This window comes from Podarcis melisellensis (genome assembly GCF_964234715.1).
Source record: "Podarcis melisellensis genome assembly, chromosome: 14".
NCBI lineage: Eukaryota > Metazoa > Chordata > Lepidosauria > Squamata > Lacertidae > Podarcis > Podarcis melisellensis.
In genome coordinates this window covers 18909804-18933520 of record NC_138546.1, presented here as the reverse complement: position 1 = coordinate 18933520, position 23717 = coordinate 18909804, and the positions used below count along the sequence as shown (strand labels likewise).

Below are 23717 nucleotides of genomic sequence, written 5' to 3'. Positions count from 1 at the left end.
CCTGTCCCCCAACCCCACGTGTAGACTGCCCTCAATTGATTCAGTTTGGGAAGGTTATTTTAAACACAGCCTTTATAAGTTCAGCCCTTGTATTTGGACTATAGTGTACACACCACTATGAACCAGACAACAGATCTGTCCTAAATCTAGCAGCAATCTTGGGCTTCAAATTCAAGATGAACGAAAAGGCCAAAATGCTGAAGCCAGGTGACATCTTCATACCAGACATCCCACCCTGGGTCTTAAATTCAAAACACACGAAGACCTAGGTGAAAACTGCAGCCCCCGTACACTTGAACCAACTCGGCAACAAATAAAGCTGTAAGGCCCAGAAAGGCAGATACAGGTGTATTTTCCCTGAAGCCAGAGAATAAGGCTCTAAAACCCAGTCTTGTCTCCTCTGACTTTGCCAACCTGATTTCATCAATCCACTGAAACTTCTTCCGAGGTCCCATGATCCGCTTTCCTCCTTTATCGTCATCTTCCTCGTCATCTGAACAAACCCGTTCTCTCTGGTCCTTGTCCTTTTCCTCTTCTAACATCCTGAGAGGAGAAGAGAAGAGGGACACTGAAGTGCAGAATGGTAACTGGATCCACTTCTAAAATATTCCCCCTCCCCACTAGTATAAGCTTTGGGTGTACACAGAGTGGAATGCAGGGACTAAAACAAAAAACAAGTTGAAAACGCACTTTGCAAACTTGGCCTGGGTGTGCGCTTGGCACTCTTCCTGGTATTTGGCCATCTGCTCTGGCATTGCCCTGCCAATGGCTTCCTTGAGTTTCTGAAGAGGGTCCTTCATCCGCCCTCCCTGCAGAAAAACAAAGAGTTAAGGACTCTGACCCAGCATTCATGCTAAGTTGTGCCCATACAGGCAGTGAGATTGTTTGTGAGAGGAAAGCACTCCTTTTGCACACCCCTTACTTACTCATCTAAGCCTAACCACTAAATGAGGTCTAGACTTCAGATGTAGTTTGCTTACCATCCATCTTTCATATTTAACTTCTTGATAATTATGTTGCTTTGAATGTTATACTTTATATTTGACTTTCTTTTATACTGCTTTCTTCTGGATTCTTTTATTTGACATTTTAATGTAAACCGCTTGGAGATTCTTTCTTTAAAAATATAAAGCGGTATAGAAATGAAATGAATAATAATATTTAGAGCAGGATCAGACAGCAAGAGCTAGGAGCCAAATGTTTTCAGACATGGCTTCAAAATTATAGAACCTACGTTCTAAAGAAAATTGGAAAGCTACTTCATCACATTTCCAGTGGAGTGGCAAGGCATTTGGCTGGCCTGGGTCATCTCCTGTTTTAACCTGTAGCTCTTTGATTTTGTGAAATTTATAGCATGTTTTGTTTGGCTCTATTCTTTCAAGTGTTAGGAATTACTTTGGGCTATTTGGAAAAGAGGTATAAAAAAGCTTTTAATAAATAAAATTCCCTTTTCATCACCAAGAATTTGTTTTTTGCAAGGTTAAAGAAAGGGAAATCTAGGCCAGCCCTCATGTGGAAACCTTTTATCCCTTATTAGAAATGGCGAAATCATCGAAATTCAGAGACACACATTCCCTTCTCCATGAGTAGCCACTGAGCCCAAAAAGAGATGTTCACAAATCCACTTTATGACATGGGACATTTCTTTCTATGGTTGATACCTCTATCACTTACACCAGGGGCCTGGGTGCCAAATACAACCTATCTTTCTCTTGGGACTCTTCCTAGGCCACACACCCTCCTTGTTTTTACCTGACAGGGATGTCCTTGAACTCTGATTATGCTTCTTGCTTGTTTGGCTTGACAACTGATGTGTGAGACAAAACTGCCTTAGGGTACAAAGTTAAAACATTTATTGGTTGACCCACTTTTGCCTCTGAACCCATCCGCCACTGGCATGTGGGCCTCAGGAGGGAATTAGCTTACACTGACTAGTAGCACTGCATTTATGTGACCACTCACCTGTTCATAGGCGTAAAGCCGGCGGGCACGTTTGAGCAGGGTGTCCTTGTTGCAAGGCAGGAAGGAGGCCAGGTGAGCATACACCCCTGAGCGGACCTGGCTGTTCAACTCCCGAGTTTGCAGCTCTATACTGAGGGCAGAATAAGGCAGAACTATTTAGCTCTGATCCAAATCCCTCCCTTTGACAGCAGAGTAAGGGAGCCCAAGCAAAACAAGGTAAAGTAAAATATTGCAAAGGCCCTTTAAAAAAGCTTCAATTTAAAATTTAAATAAAGAAGGTTAAAGGTTAAAAACAAATGAAACAAGGGGGACGGGAATCAGAATATTATTGGCACAAAATTGGAAACAAGAAGAATTACCGACAAAAGAAGACTGGAGGATGAAACTGATGGACTATGCAGAATTAGATAAATTAACAGGAAGAATTCAAAATCTGTGGGACCAGAGATTCACAGAAGACTTACATAAATTTACGGACTATTTGGAGAGTAATTGTGATGATCATATTACACTTGTAGGTTTGCGAGAAGTTTTGTAAGGTGGACTATTTAAATATTGCAAAAAAAAAGGTAATGAGGGGGACTGTTAGTTAAGATAATTAAAGGCGATAGGAATTTAAGAAATGCAGAATAAGTGATAAGAACGGAAGACCATCAGAGGGGCTGATGGAAGTCCAAAAAGATTGTATAAAATGTGAAGTTTTGTTGTATGAATGATAACTCATATGTAAAAATTAATAAAAATTATATTAAAAAATCAAAACGGGGGGGGGGGGAATTAGTGGCAAACAATAATGGCAAAGTCTAAAGAACGTATTATGTAGAAGTCAAAAGCTAATCTGAACAAGAGTTTCCATGGACTATGGGCAGATTTCCTTGGCTGTTGCCACTCATTTTTATATAGTAGTCTCTTGCACTATTAGGACCGAACATGTGGAGCGAAACCTATGGTAGATATAGTTCTCTCAAGTATTTGAGGTCAAGCAGAGCTTTGGAAGCTTAAGACCCAGCACCTTGAACTGGCACAAACTGGCCCCCATTGGATGTGCCCTAGATGAGGCAAAACACCTCTGGCCCTTGCCATGACCATTCCTGGTTATGCCCCAAGGGTTTTTCATTTCGGCAGCCAGATTTCAGCAGGAAAGAAGTCGTATTGTTGCTGCTATTGCTGATGGCTGGAAGACAGTAACCTTTCCTAATCTACGGGAAATCACCCAGAGAACTACTAGTACCTTCTGCCTACATCTGCCTTATGCAAACACCATTCTCTCACTTTCATTCTCTGAGCTCACAGGGCACGGATGGTACATTTGAGAAAAGTGACTTACTCCAACAATATGCTATTCATTTCTTGGTTGAAGAACTTGTGTTTGCCTTCTCCTTCAGCCACCCTGGCAGCCTGGAATTCACAAAAAGACCAACACAGAATAGTTAATAACCAGAGATGCAGGAAAAGGGCCAACCCGGGCGGGGTGGGTGGGGGGTGGGAGGTGTAAGGGGAGGGGGGAAGGGGGGAAGTCAGTATATTCTACAGAAGTCACAGCCCCATAGCATATCCTCATAGGAAAGGTGCTTCACTTCCTCCTAACTAGGTTAATGCCCAAAGCTGTAGAAAGCTGCAGCAATATTAACATTGAAATGAGTCAAAATTGATTCCTCCATTGGAACTTTCCCCGTGCAGTTCTGGAAGCCAAGATTCATTTCCACAACACGGCCAAAATCTGAAGGAGAGATTCAACATCATGCCAACAAATGCAATGGAGCTTCCCCCTTCTCCTAACCTCTACCCTGAGCCCCAATTTGCTCTGGAAGGTTCCCCAAAGTCTGGACATCTTCAGAAGTAGCATGGAATCTTTCTGCTTGGGTTGCCTTTTTGCCATTTGTGTTTTAACACCTGCATTTAATTGATTATCTAGATTTTATTGTAATGTGATACTCCAGACTCAAATATCCTTTCAGGCAACAGGTTGTGGTTCAACGAGGAACATAATTTCAAAAAGTGCCTTTTCTCAAAAAGCCCTCTGCATTCTTGGAGGAAAAATGGGAAAAGATACAATTTTACTATAAAATTTTCCCATGTGCTAAATTGCTTGGAATATGCATACGTTTGGTTCTAATTTTATGCTCATCCCGAACAACTCACAGTCACAAATCAATATAATGGGTATGTGCATCAGAGAGAATTTTTTTTACTATATGCTTCTTAGTCAATATGAAAAAAGTTAATTATAACTTTGAAACTGCACAATTAGATTGGCAATGTATGCATTCATTATTATGTTTTTGGGTACAGTTGGGTCTTAAGGTATTTTTAATGCAAATATGCATTTTAAGGATTTTTTCTAAGGAAAAAAAAACTATGGAAATCATTCCATATCTCATTACTGGAATCAGGTGCATTAACCTTTTCAGGCATGCATAGTTAATCCAGAACAGAGGTAGCTCTGCTATAGATTGAAACCATAATACAAAGATTCTCTCCACCTAAACCTCAAACCATACTCCAGAGTCCACAGGTGTAGCAGTACAACCACTTACTCCACAAACCTATGCAATAAGTAACTCAGAATGGCACTATGTGAATACACACCTCACACCTGCCTAAGCACCCAGCTCAGTTGGGCTCTAGACCTGGCTGTTGCCACTCATTAACAACTCAACTTCTCTGAATAATGCCACCTCACATCAGACCACAGCAAGAATCTGACGACTATCTGTCCTCGACTGCTGTCCTGTGTGCACCGTATTTCAAACTGACTTTCCATAAAGAACCACTTCTAAACATGGAAGCAAGCAGCAACCATAGGGGAGATCATATGCTTTGCATGCAAAAGGTCAGTTTCCATCCCTGGCACCCCCAAGGAAAGAAAAACCCCTGCCTAAAACTCTGCAAAGCCACGGCCAGGAAGTGAAGACAAGACTGGGCTAGACAGACCAGCGTTCTTGACTCTGCCTAAGGCTGCTTCCTAGCCTGAAGAACTGTACCTATTGTCTACCCTGCAAGAGACATCACTTGCCACATCCGGTATGATCTGCTGTTACCTGTGTCAGTTCCTCAATGCGCTTCTCCAGTGATCCTGGAAGTCCTTCAGGGAGCGAGAGAGGCTGCTTGATGTCCTGCTCCAGACCCATCCCAAGGGGGTCACTCCCATCTTCCATGTCATGGAAAGGGCTTTCTTCTGGAGATTCATTGAACAGCTGTTCTAGATCAAGATCTGTCAGGGAGTCCATGGCTGAGGCAGCTTGAAGGAGCTCATTGTCACTGCTGTGGCCAAAGAAAGATAGGAGCGGATCGGGCAGGCTTTCCACTTCCCGTGGTGTTGGAGTTTCAGCCAGAGAAGGGACAATAAGCTTTGGCTCATCGTCCCGCTTCTTCTGAGCTTCCTTTTCCTTTTGAAACTTCTTTAGCATTTCCTTGTAACTCGGGGCTCCAGAGTATTTCTTCTTCTTCTTTTCCTTGCTTGCATTCAGGGCTGTGAAACTATAAAAGTGCCTGTGTGAGTGCCTGGAGGCGGTTGGAGGTTGGATGGCGGCTAACAGATTGAGGTTGAATCCTGACAAGACAGAAGTACTGTTTTTGGGCGACAGGAGGCGGGCAGGTGTGGAGGATTCCCTGGTTCTGAATGGGGTAACTGTGCCCCTGAAGGACCAGGTGCGCAGCCTGGGAGTCATTTTGGACTCACAGCTGTCCATGGAGGCGCAGGTTAACTCTGTGTCCAGGGCAGCTGTCTACCAGCTCCACCTGGTACGCAGGCTAAGACCCTACCTCCCCGCGGACTGTCTCACCAGAGTGGTGCATGCTCTAGTTATCTCACGCTTGGACTACTGCAACGCGCTCTACGTGGGGCTACCTTTGAAGGTGACCCGGAAACTGCAATTAATCCAGAATGCGGCAGCTAGACTGGTGACTGGGAGTGGCCGCCGGGACCACATAACACCGGTTCTGAGAGATCTGCACTGGCTCCCAGTACGTTTCCGAGCACGATTCAAAGTGTTGGTGCTGACCTTTAAAGCCCTAAACGGCCTCGGTCCTGTATACCTGAAGGAGCGTCTCCACCCCCATCGTTCAGCCCGGACACTGAGATCCAGTGCCGAGGGCCTTCTGGCGGTTCCGTCATTGCGAGAAGTGAGGCTACAGGGAACCAGACAGAGGGCCTTCTCGGTAGTGGCGCCCGCCCTGTGGAACGCCCTCCCATCAGATGTCAAAGAGATAAAGAATTACCTGACATTCAGAAAACATCTTAAGGCAGCCCTGTTCAGGGAAGTTTTTAATATGTAATGCTGTACTGTTTTTAACACTGATTGGGAGCCGCCCAGAGTGGCTGGGGAAACTCAGCCAGATGGGCGGGGTACAAATAATAAATTATTATTATTATTATTATTATAAAGGAAACATGGTACATATGAGGGAAGTAAGGCATCCAGCCATTTGAGCACCTACAACCTAACAGCGCCCTAGCACTGAACTTTAATTTGATTGTTATGGTAGAATCCTAAACGTGTTATTTCAGATGTCACACTATGTTCCATGGAACATGCAGGGAAGTGCACAGAGACTTTCAGCCTGTGAGTAAATCATATAAACTCTCCAACCTTCAGCAATGCTTGAGGCAGTGCAGCTTATATAAGGTGACACATCCTGTCCTAACTGCAAATTGGTAAGAGAAAGATTTTATTGTGCTATTTTAGAGGACAGGTGAAATAAAGTTATTTGCGTGAACCTACGTGTATTTGTGGAAGTCAATAACTTAAGAGTCATTTCTTCTAGAATCATTATTCATTTTACTGTTCTATCACAAAGGAAATTATGACCAGTCACTTGACTCCTTTTCGCTGCTGGGTCATCTGAACAAGCTCTGTATCAAAATAAATTCTTGCCAACTCATTTTTAAAATCATCTGTAGCATTTATTTCTGCATCATGCAAAATAATTCATAATCCTTATCTTGCTCACCCTCACAACCTTCCTGATTTGTTTATGACAGAGATTTGATTAATACAAATCTGGAAAATTGGTGGCAAAAAGAGGGATTTGAGCCTAATTTAGGTATCACACTCCAAGGCTTAATTCCACCCCCCCCCCCTAGCGTTTCCTTTTTAAAGTCCACAAAAGAAGTTCCATCTAGGAGAAAGATGATACCCGTCTATTTAAAAAAGCACTTTAATACAAATAGCTAACTTACCCAGTTTTGGGAAACTTAGATTTTTTAGATTTCTTTTCTTTCTCATAAGAATCATCTTTCTTCTTTTTCTTCATCTTCTCACCTCCTTCTTTTAATTTTCGTTTCTGGGAATTAAATAATTTTAACAATTGTCATTACGTAGCACCTAAGAAGACACTAAGTGATTTAATCACTTGTTAGCAAGAGTGTTCATGGATGGATTTACATGCCTGAGCAGCACCTTTATGAAAAGAGAGAAAGGTGCTGCTCAGACATGTAGTCATTCATGAACACGCTTGCTAACAAGTGATTAACTCTCCATGATGGTAAAACAAAAAGATGAAGCATCTCTAAGGGCAAGGAAGATCTAAGGTTGTTAAGGATAGTCTCCAAGCCCAAAGAGGGCTGCAAAACACTTTCTCAGGCAGCCCCTGATACTAGAACAACAGTTTGGAGTCATGCAAAGACTAAGAGAAGATTCCTCATCTCTTTCAGTTACCAGATTCAATGAAGTCACCCAGAAAATGCAATTAGTGAGTTGGATCCAACTAAGGCCCCATCTGCACTATACATTTAAAGCACTACGACTTTAAACAGCCATGGCTTCTCACAAGACATCCTATGAACTGTTAAGGGTGCTGAAAGCGATTTGGAGAACACTATTCCCATTCCAGAGCTTTAATTCCCAAAGTTCTCTGAAAAGAGGGATTGTTAAACCACTCTGGGAACTGTAGCTCTCTCAGCACCCTTAACAAACAACAATTCCCATGATACTTTGGGGGAAGCTATGACTATTTAAAGTAGTAAATTGCTTTAAATGTACATTGCAGGTAGGACCTGGAGAAACACTCTGAACAAATTAATGGACGTGATTAATGTAAGTCCATTGATTTCCTCCTACCCATGAAATATAAACCACAGGTAGCACTTTCATTTCTTTTTAAAGGGAGGGAAAGCCTACTAGCTATGAGGTGACCTCAGTCACTATAACCTTCCATTAAAGGGATCACTCTGTGCTGCTTACAGTATGAACTGCAAGCAGAGTAAATTATAAACCATCTACTTCCTGACTTGTCAAAAGTGCACTGAAGGTCTTTATATCCTCTATGCTGAACTACTATTTTTATATTTTCTGCTTTGCTTGGGGTAAGTAAGTACACACATAATTTCAGCCTTTGAGCTTCTTTCAGGTAACAAAATATTACATCCACCCACTGACCCCTTCGTCTGCAGTCACATTTTGTCATCCAACAAAAACCACACTTTATTGAAGGCTCTATTTAAAAAAGAAAGCACCCAGAGCGTCTTATTCCCAGACCTTAGGTGATTTCTTCTTTTTCTCTTTGATAAAGTCATCCTCCGACTCTGAAGCCTGCCGGAACTGTAGAGTTCCAGAGTTGATGTAAAAGCCTCCATACTTAGTTGTTAGAGATGCTGGAACGAGCTCATCGTACTGGGGGCAAAGAGGAGAGATCAGTCAGCATTCTTGTAGAACCGATGGGTGTACGTGTGAAAGAACCCCAATGAAACCATGCTCACTTTTCCAGTGAATTGGCCTTGAAGTCACTTTGGACATGCAAAAACACCAGATTCTTACAGTTGCATCATATTGTACAGAAATACATTTTGGCAACAGCTTTACTTCTCTTCCCTCGTCTTTATTAACTGCCCTATGATGCCTGGCTTTGTGCCCTGCTTTTCCCCGTTTTGTTTTGGGTGCAACAGCTCCCACTCCCAAGGCATGTATGCTAAAATCCCTTTGCCCCCCTTCAGGCATGTATGCTAAAATCCAGTCTTCTAGGAAGAAAAGAAAGGGGAAAAAGCTCTAAGCATGCACCCAGGTCCTAGGGTCCTCTAGAACAAGGACGGGAAGATCTACCGATCATTGGGCAATTTGCAGTAGGTTGGGCAGGGGTTCCAAATGGCAACTGTTTAATAATGTGAATTGTTTAATTTATTTCCCCCAGCAATTGCAATATTTAAGACCCAAAGAGTCTACAGAGTAAAAGGCACATGCAGGAGAATGAACCTGAAGATGACCTAGAAATCACAGGAAGATACGATGCTGCCTTACACCAAGGCATTTCACTGGCCCATCAAGGTCAGTATCATCTACACTGACTGGTAGCGCTTCTCCAGGCTTTCACAGAATCAGTTGGAAGGTACCCCAGAGGTCATCTAGTTCAACCCCCTGCAATGCAGGAATCTCAGCTAAGGCAACCCTGACAGATGGCTGTCTAAACTTTGCTTTAAAACCTCCAAGGAAGGAGAGTCCACACCCCCATTCCAGGGAGACCGTTCCACTGTCAAACAGCTCTTACTGTCAGACAAGAGGACACTACCAGCCCTACCTGCAGACAGGAAAAACAACATAGCTCTGGAACCCGGAAACACAGCCTCCAAACCAGGTCTCTGTGCAGATGTGGCCTGGATGTTCACCCTACCTGGATCACCCACTGCTGCTAGGGCAGACAGCTTCATCACCTGCTTTATTGTTGGGAACCAGAGCCCTCCACTGCTACTCACTGCTTCAGAATTATCAATGAAAGAATCCGATTCATCGTATCCATATCCCATATCTATCAGGTCCTGGACACGATCTTTCCTGCGCTTCTTTCCACCCTGAAACAAGAAAGGCTGATGGTTACCCATAATGGCCCTGAAGTAGGCAAGCTATTATTATCATTATTAATTAAATTTATATATTGCCCTATATCCACAGGTCTCAGGGATAAAATCACAAAATACATAATCAAAATAAAAACAATAACAGCAACAACCCAGTAACCCCATACAAATAATCAGAGAGGAAAAATAGAATTTAAAACACACACACACAATATTTGTAATAAAACATATAAAAATAAGCATCCATCAGGTATTGTCAAGGAGTAGATTAAAATATCAATTTAACTTTATTCCAAATAGAAACATTTTAGCCATTGGTTTTCCCAATTGCAACCATTCATATAAGCTCTTTGATCCAGTGGATCAAATACACTTCCATTGCTAAATCTGCCACCTGCAGAACCTCCTGCTGGTGGCAAAGGCAGATGTGGAAGCCTGGACCTGAATTCCCATATCCCACAGCCCAAACAAACCAGCCTGAAGATCACTAGGTAACTTTCGACTATCCATTATCCCTTATCTCAGCCTATCCAGTATGATTGTTATGAAGATAAAATGGATAGGGGAGAACCATGCACACAGCCATGAGCTTTTTGAAGGAAGGGAGAGATGTAAATATTCATATTCCCTGAATACTGGTGCTGCACACATCATTTTATCAGGCACCAGTCCATAGTAATTACCATAGCAGTTCTTAGTTGTATACACACTCCTAACATGAATATAAACACAAGAATCACCCTGGTATTAAAGACAACATTTCTATGAAGAAAGCTAAAACCAAGACTTTATTCTGGTATATAGCCACAATGAAGAAACGTACATATTTCTCTTCAAGTTTCCTGGCAAGCGCCTCTGCTTTATGCCTCTCCTTTTCCTCATCATTGAAGGGATCAGCAAGGTCTTTTTTCTGTAGGGGGAAGCAAAAAGGGAGGTGAACAACATCAGAATTGAGTCAGTTGTCACATTGTTTCACAGAGATGCCTCTTTTATCTAAGGGCCAAGAGAGAGTCTGGAATATTCAGGGGAGATTCATGCTTGTAGATGCGGTGTCTTACAAAGGTGGGGACTTCGTTCATGCTTGTAGGAGATCGCATTGACTAAACCAGGAGAGCTTGCCCTTGGGCTTCCAGTCTAAAAGACTAAAAAAACAAACAGAAACCACCCAGCAGCCACAAGGGGAAAGAAATTTGTCAAGTATGTGCCCTAAAAATAATCATTGTAAACAAACTTTTCAGTGTTGTTTAGCAGCAAGAATGTATCTGAAGACCATAGAGATTCAGGTTTTAGTCCCAGCTCGAATATTAGCATCAGCCTTCCTTGACAAAGCCTTACTATATCCATATTTTGTTTCAAAATTCAAGTAAAAAGCTTATTCTTCCAGAGAAATCAACCTTCTACAAAACTTCCTTCCCTCTTTTAAACTAACTCTGCCAACTCCAGACATGTTATTAACCAATCCCACTCAAAGTGAGCTTCTTGAGTCTTCCATTTTCTAGCCCACAGTATATTGTCTGCTATCAACAGAACACATAAATCATAGTTTCAATCTATTCCCCATCTCATCTTAAAATACACTGAATAAAACCAGCATTGGAGTGGGCCTCAATATAGTCCCTATTATGTCAGTGATAGCTGCACTCAGGGAAGCCCACCACATAGGCAACAAACGTGCATTCCACACTGTATGTTTCCAGCACTTAAATTGATTTACTGAATATATCCTATTTAGTCTTGCAGGTGTCAAATACCATCTCAACAATGACTTATATTGTGCCTTTGTACTTGATAAACTTAGTGAAGAACTATGTACCCAGCTACAAATCTTATTCCCTTGCTTCTCTAAAATAAGCCATCTCAGTTCTCCTTCCCATCTTATTTGATTAATTATATTCCCATCTCATTTGATTTGCTTAATAATTAAATCCATCAATATCTTATAGGTTTTCTGATATCTTCCCAGTAAGATATGCCCATCCAACCTGTTTAAAAAACCTCCAAGGAAGGACATTTGAAAATGGCCGCCATAACCCCTTAGTCTTCTCTTCTCCAGGCTAAACACACCTAACTCCCTCAACTGTTCCTCATAAGGCTTTGTTTCCAGACCCCTGATCATCTTGGTTGCCCTCCTCCATGCACATTCCAGCTTGTAAATATATTTCTTAAACTGTGCTGCTCAGAACTGGGCTGGGGTATTGTTTGTGGTGGAGGAGGGTTGCCATTATTGATATTAATCTTTCATATCTTTCTTTTAGATTTTATGATTTATGTGGAAATTGCTCAGTTTAGTTGTGTACTTTTTGAAGGTTTGCTTCTTCATAGCTAGTTTTGTTACATTTGCAATTTTGATCCCCCCCTCCCATGTTGTAAGCCGTCTTGAGCATGGTTATGGCTATGGAAATTTGGAATGCAAATAAAATGATGGATGGATGGACAAAGTCCTCCAGGTGGGGTCTGACCAAGGCAGAATACAGTGGCACTATTACTTCCCTTGATCTGGACACTATACTTCTGCTGATGCACCCTAGAACTGTATTAATTTCTTTTGCTGCTGCATCACACTCTTTACCCATGTTAAGGCTAGAGGTCTACTAAGACCCCTAGATCTTTTTCACATGTACTGCTGTCAAGCCAGGTGTCCACCATCCTCAAGAGATCTCAAAGCTTTGTTGTGCAGTTTTTGAAATGCACAACTAAAGAATGTGCAACAGGAAGAATAAGATGTCCACATACTTTTTCTCCTGTGGAACCGCTTTTCCCTTTCCCTCGTGTATTCTTCAGCAGCTCTGGATAAAAGAACTCTGGACAGCGCTTGTGATCTGGCTCAAAAAGGGTGAGGGCAATGCGAACTGCTGCAGCCGCAGGTTCAGATTCCGGCGGGTGCTCTGTTCCTGTGATGTCCTCCCGGCGAGGCTTTTTCAGTAACGTGGTGCTCAGTGGACCAGACAGAGAGGTGAGCTGGACCCTGTGGGGTTCCGTCATGGCTAGACTTACGTTGTAGTTGCTATCATGGCATGGTTTCCAACAGTCTAGGCCAAAGTCTGGACTAGTATATACATGAGGGCATCACCACTGGAAAACACGCACACACAGATGGATGCCAAATGCAGAAATTAATAGATATACTAGATTCCTGCGTTTTAAGAAAAACAACGCAACAATCTCTGCTTTCATAAGATGAGAAGAATCATCATCCCATAGCCACACCACTGCAGGTTAGCATGTGGCCCTTGAAGTTTATGCAGCACAACTCTGCTTCAAGCCAAACGTGAAGGAAAGAAAGAAAGAACTTTCTGAACAGAGCAACTTTTATGGAATCAGTTTCATTGTGACATTGGCCGGAAAGGTCAGTCTGGGCTATGTTACTCCACATCAGAGAATTTCCCACACTGGGAACTGACATAATGCAAAAAACACTGAACACATATGCTCCGGCCTTCTGCTGAATACAAATGCCGATCTGCTAGCATTCAGACCCAAACGAATCCAGATCCGTGGCATGTAGATAGTACTCTGAAATTTCTTTCCAAAGACGTATCTTCATATTTCTACCTAAAAGACAAAATCAGAAAGTTCCAGCCACAAAAAATAGCACAGGTGAACACACAATTTTTGTTCCTCCATGGACTATGTTTCAAATGAGGCCTGTCTGGCAGGTCTGGTGCTGTACTGAATAATAACTGTACCCTGTAACTCAGGTAGGGATACTCTAGCCCTTCAGATGCTGCTGAACTACAAGTGCCATCAGCCCTAGCATGTATGACCAATGGCCAGGGCTGAGAGGAGCTGTAGTTCAGCAACATCTGGAGGTCCAAATGTTCCCCACTCCTGCTGTAACCGGATGAGATCTCTGAACATCCAAACAAATAATTCTTCCACACAAAACTCAATTACACAGTTGGATGTCATGAAATGTAGTAATTGCTACTAAACAAATGATTTCAGAAAAGCATTAAACTCATAGAGAACATGCATGCCCAAAAATATTAGCCATAACAGGCAGAAATGGAAGCTCCATGTTCAGAAAAAGCATGCTTGTCCTTACCAGTTGGCAGAGACCAACCAATAAAAGCTTAGTCACTATTACACCCTCTCTGAGCACTCATCGGGGCACATTTGGGAACAGAGTGCTAAGAATAAACATTTGTTCTTAACCCAACAAAGCAATTCTTACTTTTTTAGGATTGGCAGTAACCAAGAGACATGGTTTGGGCTCTGACAGATTGTGGATGCAAATGTTTCATGCCAATAGAAGATAATCAGCAAAATTATTACACAAAGTAGATGATCCACTCTCTAGAGTGAAAACTGGCAGACAGAAAGTCCTCTAAATAGTGGTGAGAGAAAAAGCCAATTGCGGCAGCTTGGATGAGGAACTGTCCCCAAATAAAATATCTACAACTGGAGATGTTGCTGCTGAACAACTGACTGTTCAATGTACAGCAGTAACATAGTATTTTGTTTCCCCGTGACACAGAAAGTGAGATGCACACAAACAACATGCTTTGGAGAATACATCTGTGTCCTTGGGGGCACCTGCTACAAAAGTCTCTTACACATTCAAATGACTCCCCCACCCGTTGCTTTGTGAGTAAACCCCAAGGAAAAATCTGTACCCACTGCCTTATGGGAAATCCTTGGGAGAAGAAATGCTATGGAGTAAACCCTACACAAATCCGGAGTGGAGTCCCTAAGACAGTTGTCTTGTATGCCTCTTTCCAGCAACTCCTGCAGCTCAAGCTGGTGCCAAATGTCTTGCTATGTTTCCCTTTGGACCACATCAGCAAGGCCAAGAGTGGGTTCTTGTTGTCTGGGTAACCCAAAACCTCCATACACACTGCCCAGGTTGGCACCCCGGAGATATTACTTCAGTGCTGCTAACGCAGCAAAAGCAATGCAGGAGGCAACAGTTACGAGTTACAAGTCTCTGCAGCCACAGGAAGCGCTGTGACTCTCTAGTGGTTTGACTTCACCCCTGGAAACACATTCCATTGCCTCTCGAGACAGATAGATGCTAACAACTACACTCTGTTCTGCTCTGTCTTGACAGCATCAGGTTGAGTGTTAGAACAAAACCCACCCACTTTCCTGTCAGTGCAATGGCACAATAACAGGATTAGGTCTGCGAGATCCAAGTAGCACAGGCATTCACATATAGCATTCCTTTATTTATAGAACTTATTTCAGTTTCCAGAGAGTTAAAGGAATGCATGCTTCTGGTCCCCATGGCAACAACAGGCCAATTTTTCTTTATTGTTTCCTGGCATTTAGTCACTCCCCACCTGCCTCCTTTATCTAAGTGAGGTTCACTGTAGCAAAGCTAAGCTCAAAAATAAGGTAGAAAAGTTGGCATGATGTGCTGCTTAGCAAAGCTGGGAAGTCCAAAGTTTATATCATATAAACTTAGAAGGCGGCCTTTGAACAACCCACCCCTCAAACCTCACCACAACCACCTCATAATTTGGAATACAGAGATAAAACCACTAGCTCACGTTTTATGACTAAAAGGATGAATGAAATAACATGTGTGGCATGCTCTGGACACCAAGGAAATGTAACTAATGCAAGTGCAAAGTATTTAGAACACAGAAATAGGTAAATTGCCTTGCAGGGTCTGAACAAAGTCCACCTGCTCTCTCACACACTGATAGGTCAGATAGATGCCTGGCTGTTTCCTCTGGACTTGCCCCTAGTATTCAGAGGTACACTGTCTCAGTATAGGGAAGCCCCATTGTGCTGTTGTCCAAAAGACACCAGCAAGGGTACAATATATATCCTGACATATCTACTTAACCCCCAAAGTGGGGAAATCTGAGTTCCAACTCCCATCAGCAACATGGCTAATAAACCTCAGGGATGATGAGAGTTCAGAGCCCAAGAAAATCCAACGCTCCCAATTTCCAAAAGCAGTCAAGAAAGCTTCTCCAGGAAGCCCACAAAAGCAGAACCCTGGTCCTTTTCCCACCCACACGTCTGCACCGTTATTTATCCACAGCACCTAGCGCTGACGTAGACTGCTCCAGCACATGGAGGTTTTGTTTACAGACATCCCAGGTAGTAGCTACTGACGTAACTCACTAGGGGTTTTCCGGTGTGGCGTGTAAGAGGCTATGAAAGGATTCCCCCTCCTCCTCGTTCAGGCTTCGCGGTACCTAATTCCCCTCCCCCGCACCGATCCATGCACCCAAAATAAATGCAGACGCACAAATGGCAATTTCCAACACTCTGCAAGGGCTGCCCACCCACGCGCACATTTCCCCTGCATTATGTATTAGGGGGAAAGAGAGGAGAAGGCCGAAGCTCATCTCCAAGTCCGGGTTAAGCGGGCGGGCGGGTTCAAAGAAAAGGTGTCGGTTATTCCCAGCCGGCGAGGTGGCGAAAGGAAGGCCCCGTTGCCCCTGGTAACGAGGGAGGCGCTTTGGAGCGCCTGGGGAGGTTTGTCCCTTCTCCCGCCCTCTACCCGAAAGCAACGCTTACCGGCGCGCCTCCATTTCTTCGACTGCAAAGTCGCCTCACGGCACCTCTCCTCCTTCCTTCCGGCTACCTCAAACCGTTGCCGAGGCCTCAGCAGCTAACCCTTCTCGCAAGCGCCGCCGCCGCCGCTGCAACTGCCGCCGCCGCCGGATCCAATTCCTCGCTCCCTCAAGTCACGTGCAAGGGGAGAGGGCGGAGAGAACGAAAAACAACAAGCCAGGGTTGGAGGGAAACCCCCGAGGCCCGCGTCACGTGACGCCAACGGAACGCGCTCGCGCTCTTCGCTTTTTGACAAGCAGAGCGGGAGGAGGAGGGGGGGCGGGGGGAGGTCACGCGCGGAGCTCTCCCTCGTCACATGCAAAGGGCCGGCCTATCAGGGAGCGCGCTGATCTTACAGGGCATAGCTTTCCATCCATCTCTCCTCTTCCCCTCCCGTCGGTCTTTGTATTGCTGCTGCTGTTGAGGGAAGCGGGGGGGGGGGGGCGGCGACGGAGTGCGTGCTGCGCGCGCGCCAGCCAGTGTCCCGGTAGGCTCTGCGGCAGAGTTGGGGGGGAGAGAGAGAGCGAGAAGGAAGGAAGAGGAATAGCAGTAGGGATCGTCGTCGCTGCCAATTCTGGCTGCTGAGGGGCGGAAGGAGGGGGAGCCTGGGGAGGGGTGTGGCGGCGTCGGCTGTAGAGAAGGAGGAGGAGAAGGTGGTAGCGGCGGCAGCAGCAGCAACAGCGACGGTGCCGGCCGGGTCAGGAAAATGGCTGCGGCTGCGGCTGCTGTTCCTGTGAACCTGCGGCTCGGAGACCTGGTGTGGTGAGTTGCGGGGTGGCACCGGGGCGGTTGGGGGGCGCCTCCCTTCTAGAAAGGGGTGGAACGGGGAAAGCTGAATCTTCTGGCCTGGGCCTCGTAAGCCCGCAGGCGGCCATCGCCGCCGTTTGTGGGCAGAGCCCTGCGAAGGAGGGACACCCCCCTTCCTCAGTCACAAACACGGACTCGCCTTGTGGGAGGAGGCACGGGCAAGTCAGCCCCGCGAGGACTTGGGGCGGGATGTGGGGCTAGACTTGCCTCCCGACCACCTTCCTAGAGGGGAAATTTGCCACCTTTAAGGGTGGGGGGGAGGAAGTCGCTTCGTAGGGGGGCTGCTGGAGGTGGCGGCGGGCGACTCGACTCGAAGGGCGGCGCGGCCTGGGGCATGTTGCGCGTGAGAGGAGTTCACTTTTAAGAGACAGAAAAAGGTAAGCTTTGGTGTGAGCGGAGAAGAAAGACGAAAACGAGTAACATTATCCGGGTGGTCGGGAGATGGGGAGGAGTTAAATCTGAAACACCACCCCATGGCTTCCATTAAATGTAGCCATATTGGGGGCCACTACAGTTTCCTAAACACGCAACTTCCATAGTTAAGAGGCTTGGGCCTCCTCTGCTTTTCTGCATTTTTAGTACTGAAAGAAACTGAGGTAAAGAGGCAAACTTGGTTGTGGGGAGGGGGGAGTGCATGCTAATATTCTCAGTAAGCTGGCAAACTTGTGCGGAAGGGATATACCACATCAGTTGGGTTGGTCTTTTGGTAAGAGAAATGGAGCCAAGGGTAAATTCCTGCCAGCACTCAGTGTGAGCCAGGAAGTCTTGGGATCAAACTTATTGAAGCCTTAAGCAAGCTGCTTTTCCCCTTAATTTTAGTTTTTAGACAGCATTGTGGAGAAAATGGCACTGACATATTCCAGAATGGAGCAAAGATTGTAATTAGAATTGTACGATAATGAATTAATTAAAAGTACTTTGACAGTTCAAATCACTGGTTACTGCTCTAGGTGGCTCGATGAGTGATCCTTTTAATTGGACCAACTAAATTCAGTGAGAGTTGTTCTGGAAGCTATTGTTTACTGTTGAAATCTGACTTGTTGAAATCATTGTAAATTGCAGTGAGTACTTAAAGCAGGGTTGTCACACACAAAGTTATTAATAGTGATAGTTATTTTAAATAACACTCTTAATGTACAAATGTCTTACTGTTTTATTTTACTTTTACAGCAACCCTGTGATTCAGGTTGCTGCTGTTCTTCTTTGCAGGATCTGAAGTGGAGAGGTAGTGTCTTGGCCAAAGCCACTGACTTAGTCCATAGCTGAGCTGGGATTTAAACTCAGGTTTTATAGTGTAATCCTATTGATGTTTACTCTGAAGTAAGTTCCACTAAGTTTAGGGGAGCATACTTCCACGTAAGTGTGCACTGGGTAGTGTACTCACAAGCTTTTGTTCTCATTTTTATTCTCATTTTGTCTTGTGGGATAGATCACCAATGCAGCCACTTTACGAATGGGAAGCATAAAAAGTGTAATGGCTTCTCTACCAAAAGGATACTTTCCTTTTTTACAGTAGTCAGTCCAATCGAGATACTTGAAAAACCAAGGAACCTGCCCCCAGTACAACAGCTAACCAGATTTAAATCATAATGAAGTGTAGTAGTTACTCTGCAAAAAATACTATCTAAATTTGGATCCTTTCTAGAATGTTATAACAGAATGTGTGGCTATTGTTAACACATAGTTTAGAAGTAGGCAAATAAGTTGAGCTACATTGGGATTTGTTCCATGAGTAATACAAAACCTTTTCTCCCTGCTCCTTAGTGACTTCCCACAATCATATTATGCACTAAGAGCCACAAGGGAGCTGTTCCATAAAATTATTTGAGACATCTTGACTGTCTCTTCATTATATGCCCAAAAATATTTTTTTCAAAAACCAGAACTTCAAATTATGTTCTTAATTAACAAGCACAAAGTGATTGTTGAAAATCCCACATAATGCAGTGAGGATACTCTGGAAATAACATTGCTAGTCTGCAAAAATGTTTGCTAGCCTTCTGGGGACTGGCGAAAAAGAGATGGAGGGTCGCACTCTTGCAGCAAACTGTGGTGTTTCTGTGCTGGGGGTGGGCACTTTCTTCATCTGATTGTTTCTCTGCCAGCCCATTCATTCACTAGCATAGAATTTTATACACTCAGTTTTATGCATTAGTCCCTTTATGGTTTCTAGGCCGGTGCTTAAATGCAGGGTTGGTGTCATTGCTTGGCTGTGTTAGGGTTGAGGTACCAAATGGGGTAATCATCTGGAATTGCCAGTGTAATGGCCACCTTTTGTAAGAGAAGGAGCCAGTAATTATATGTGACTATGCTGGAGTTGGTGCACAAATACAGAACTGGAAGCAAGACTTAATTCTATGAAATTTTTATCTGGGCCTGTGAAGCCTGGGTTTTTTCCAGGGTAGTAGCTCAAGGCCATTGAATGCCAAGCAAGTAGAGAGTCTGCTTCTGATAGTTAAAGCCCTATTTTCATTGAGCAGTGGTGTCTGAGCAATATGACTTATTTCAAGAGCCACTGAGCAATTTATTTTTGTGTCCTCAAGATGGGTCATATACCACTAGAACTACAGTACTGTACACAGATTTTGCTCCCAAGAGAACATGGTGAATGGTAAAATTTTTGGAGCAGCTATTGAGAATCTCGAAAAACTGGCATTTATTCATCATTACATATAAGTATGGCTTATTGGCAGATACCTCTGCCATGCGAATAAATCATATTCCTATTGTTTTTTGCTCTAATAATGACTTTATTAAGCATTTTCTTATTTAGTGTTTCTGCTAATTCTTCTTCTAAATGGTGGTCTTAAACAGATTTGTTTTAACTTTGAAACAAATAGTTATATACTCAACTTGCAAGTTTGTATTAGCTTATATACCAAAGAAAACTAATTATACAATCCTGGCAATAACCATCTCAGATTTCTCATTAGACTTGCTAACAGAGAAGCTAGAATGTGATTTATTCAGATGATGCATTTCCAGTCTGTGTTGGTTCAAGTTGGAATTTGCATGTAGCTTTGTGGATAGACTTTGATGATTATTTAGTCATGTGCTAATATAGTATGTTAGATGATCACCAAATATTGAGAGATGTGTTATAAAGAGGGATGGCAGCAGAGTGAGTGAGTGAATGGCAGCCTAACTTAATCTCATAATAATAATAACAACAACAACAATCAACTTGGTTGTTGCTTGTTCTATATGCCAGTGTTGATTCTTGGTCTTTTGCTTCCAGGTTTGTGTCTAGTACAGCAGCTTTCGGCCCTTCCTTAATTGCTTTGCTTTCTTATTGGCAGGAATGTTGTTTCCTAGCCCTGTAAATAGGACCAAGATTAACATGGGGACTTGTGTAATGGCTGTTAATATCACTAAAGTAGGGGGAATGGTTCCCTACATGTGACCCATGACAAACTGTCAAAAACTGGTGCTTGCTTGAACTTTTGGATCTACAAAGTGTAGTGCTCACTTTGTAGAACAACTTTGTTCTTCTCTAATTTCTATGAGCCAGCATGGCTAGTAGCCATAGATTATGGAAGTTGTAGTCAAGTAACCCCTAGAGGGCCACACAGTTCCTCCACTCTTGGTTTATGGACAGCAAAGCCAGTAAAAGGAGTGGTGTTAGGAGTATCAGTGAAGTAAGTATCGGCAGGGATGATAGGCATTGTAGTCCAACAGCTTCTGGAGGGCAACAGATTGGAAAAGCCTGTCCTAAGGGAAAGGGGAATTTGCGGTCTGTCTTCCACACCAGGAGAAAGGTAATTGCTTTCATTTCCCTTTGTGCTTTCTGATACAACTTCTACCTACAGTAGCAGGAGAAGATGAATTTTCAGTGGCGTGAAGTCAGGGTTCCACAAATGCACTTGCCAAATTGCTGTTGGCGACTGTGAATCTAATTAAAGCACACCCACAAACTCAAATCTCAGCACATGATATCTCTTCCCCTGCATTTTTTTGTACAAACGTAAATAATAAAACATGACATGACTAACAAAAAATGGATCACTAGGGAAGTAAAATACTAAACATTATTTTATAGTACATAATAATCAGGTGATTTCAATAAACCAGTAAAATGAATTCTTCAATAAATCAAATTAGAAAACACAGAGTAATACGGGAAAGTTAATGAATAGTACCTGGTTATCTATGCTATATTGCAATGTATGTGTTATTTTAATTGTATATTTAATAAAATCACACCATACCTTGTAAAACTACTTGTTTCTCTGTCCCCTTGCCACCTACAATTTTTGCGACAGCTTTTCCATTGTTTCCCAGACTATACTATACCAGTGATCAATATTCATTAAATTCAAGGTTTTCCAAGTTCTGGCTATTACCGTTCTAGTTGCTTTTAATAAATGTGTTATTAATTCCTTCCTAATTTGTCCATATCTGGAATATGTAAATTAAGTAAGGTTATGCTGGTGTTACTGGAATTGTCTGAGCTATAATCTGAGATAACCCTTTTAAAACTTTCTTCCAAAATTCTACTTTTTGTGGACATTCCCACCACATATGTTGGAATGTACCTATAATTTGGCATCCTCTGCAACACAACAGAGAGCTATTCGGCTGTATATAAGATAGGCACCTCAGTGTTAAATAACACCGATTCAGTTTTTAGAGAATATTCCCTAGGATTTACTGACATATTTATATGGTGCTTTGGTCCATAAAAAAATTCTATTTATCTTCTTCAATGTTTATATCCCATTTTAATTCCCACCAGCTTCTTATATTTTGTTGGGGCAAAATTGCTTCTCAATAAGTTTTTTTATAAAAGGGAAAGTAACCCCTTAGTCCTCTTCCCCTGCATTATGGTGGCAGGGGGGCTTGTTTTGTGCCAAGCAGGAAATACAGACCTCCCCTTCCCCCAAATCTCCCAGCACTTGTACAGAGGATTTGAGGGAAGGGACCAGCTGCTCACTTTGGGTTGGTGTTTTCATGCACTTGGAAGCATCAGAACTCTTTGTATTACAGTTTGAAGGTACTGAAAAGCAGTGAGAAACTGACACATTTTCTCTCCAGAGCTGCTTTTTTTGTTGGGTGTCACAGAAAAAAAGGTCATTGGTCATCTGCAAGTAACAGCTGGCTAAGACCACCAGCTAAAACTTGTAGATTCCTGTATGAGACCTACCTATAAAAAAGACTCTATTTTTATGCACCTATATACACCTTTCATATCTAACCCCAAATTTGCCTTTTTTCTTGAGTTGTTTTTTTTTTAATTAAGCTTGAATGTTGCTGACTGCCAGTTGCCTATTTTGTTGCATGTTTTGTTGTTACCTATTTAATCATGTATTCATGGGTGTCATCAGGGTTGGACTAGTTTTTAATAATGAATGAAACCATAGCAAGATTTGGATTACAAGACTTCCATCTACATATTGTATAATATTGAATTGTCTAGGAGGTGTAAGTATCTGTGTCAATTTCACTTCTCAGCAGTGATGTAGGGCTGAAATATTTTCATTTCTAAAAATTCATTGCTTTGTAAAATTCATTAGTTTGATGCCAGTGTAACAGACAAACATGTTTTCTGCATGGCAGTTTCAAAGTTGTAATTAAATGCTTTTCATGTGATTGTTCTTACATTTTGTAAGTACATTTTGTACTTATAAACAGGTAAAATACAAATACAAACCAAGCATGAATTCATCCGATTGGCTGTGCAGTTAAAATCAAAGCCAAACCTAAAATCCATATAAACTTGGGGCTGCAAGTGTGTTTATATTTAGTTGAAGTCAAATATTCAAAATCAAATTATGCTCTGTTTAAAGCATCAGTGTTTTTCTAACTAAAAATTATCTGGAAAACCCGCATCACTGCTTCTCAAATAGTAATAAAGTATGATGTTTGTCTAACCCAGTGCATTTAGCCTATCTCAGCTGTTAACATCAGGTTCCAAGCAGCCTTAAAGTGCACAGCTTGACCAATAACTGCTGGTAGAATTTGAAAAATATGAGGGGCCTGATCATCTAGGCCAGTGTTTTTCAAACTTGGGTTACCAGCTGTTGTTGGACTACAACTCCCTAGCTGGCAGGACTAGTGGTCAGGGATGATGAGACTTCTAGTCCCAACAACAGTTAAAACCCAAGTTTGAGGAAAAACTGGTCTAGGTTAAGAATTACGGCATTTCCCCATTCTTTAGGACTTGCTGCTTAATTTGATTCTGCCTCCTAATTACTGGAAATCCTTTCCCCCCACCCAACCATGCCTCCTGTGTGGACTAGCTATTTTCACCTTGACCTACCATGGTGTTTGTAACTTGTCTTATGATGGCCAAGTGTGCAAACTGTCACCAAAGCTCTGCAAACTGTAGCTTAGAAATATGATTGTGTGTGAGAGAGCTTAAGCTTTGGGTTGGCATTGGATCCCCAGGTGTTTCATATTGCAAAAAACCTAAATTATTTATTTTATTTTATTATTTAGTATTTTTTTGTTTACAGTATGGACAGGATCCAGAGTTCCTGTGAGTCAAGGCAAGGCACTGGATGCTCGTGGTGTAGGAAGGGAGGAAAGCGATTTCTGCCATTTACTTCTTCCCCACCCTGGGTCCCCTGAAAAGCTGCTCCAGAAGGAACGTTGGCAACTGTATCAGAGGAACTGCAGGAGGGGGGAATCAGCTAATATATTTCTG

The 23717-nt window shown here is 42.9% G+C and overlaps 2 protein-coding genes across 20 annotated transcripts in view; one reads left to right on the top strand and one right to left on the bottom strand.

Moving 5' to 3' along the window:
* The window catches only part of UBN1 (ubinuclein 1), a 30043-nt gene extending 13544 nt beyond the window's left edge, over positions 1 to 16499 (bottom strand). The window contains exons 1-11 of one of the 3 annotated variants that reach the window (XM_081888213.1): positions 16229 to 16499; positions 12485 to 13303; positions 10575 to 10661; positions 9650 to 9745; positions 8442 to 8576; positions 7145 to 7248; positions 5004 to 5442; positions 3290 to 3360; positions 1963 to 2092; positions 691 to 809; positions 415 to 543 (exon numbers count right to left, since the gene is read on the bottom strand). In XM_081888213.1, coding sequence (XP_081744339.1) covers positions 415 to 543; positions 691 to 809; positions 1963 to 2092; positions 3290 to 3360; positions 5004 to 5442; positions 7145 to 7248; positions 8442 to 8576; positions 9650 to 9745; positions 10575 to 10661; positions 12485 to 12733 — 1559 coding nt within the window. In that variant the 5' untranslated portion in view covers positions 12734 to 13303; positions 16229 to 16499. Of the gene's footprint in view, positions 1 to 414; positions 544 to 690; positions 810 to 1962; positions 2093 to 3289; positions 3361 to 5003; positions 5443 to 7144; positions 7249 to 8441; positions 8577 to 9649; positions 9746 to 10574; positions 10662 to 12484; positions 13304 to 15829; positions 16098 to 16228 lie in introns of those variants that run through there. The other 2 variants (XM_081888215.1, XM_081888214.1) reach the window with 2 other exon arrangements.
* A 292-nt stretch (positions 16500 to 16791) lies between these two features.
* Positions 16792 to 23717, top strand: part of GLYR1 (glyoxylate reductase 1 homolog) — a 38049-nt gene continuing 31123 nt past the window's right edge. For all 17 annotated transcript variants that reach the window (XM_081888227.1, XM_081888226.1, XM_081888223.1 and 14 more), the window contains exon 1: positions 16792 to 17026. In XM_081888227.1, the coding sequence (XP_081744353.1) occupies positions 16971 to 17026 (56 nt within the window). In that variant the 5' untranslated portion in view covers positions 16792 to 16970. The remainder of the gene's footprint in view (positions 17027 to 23717) is intronic.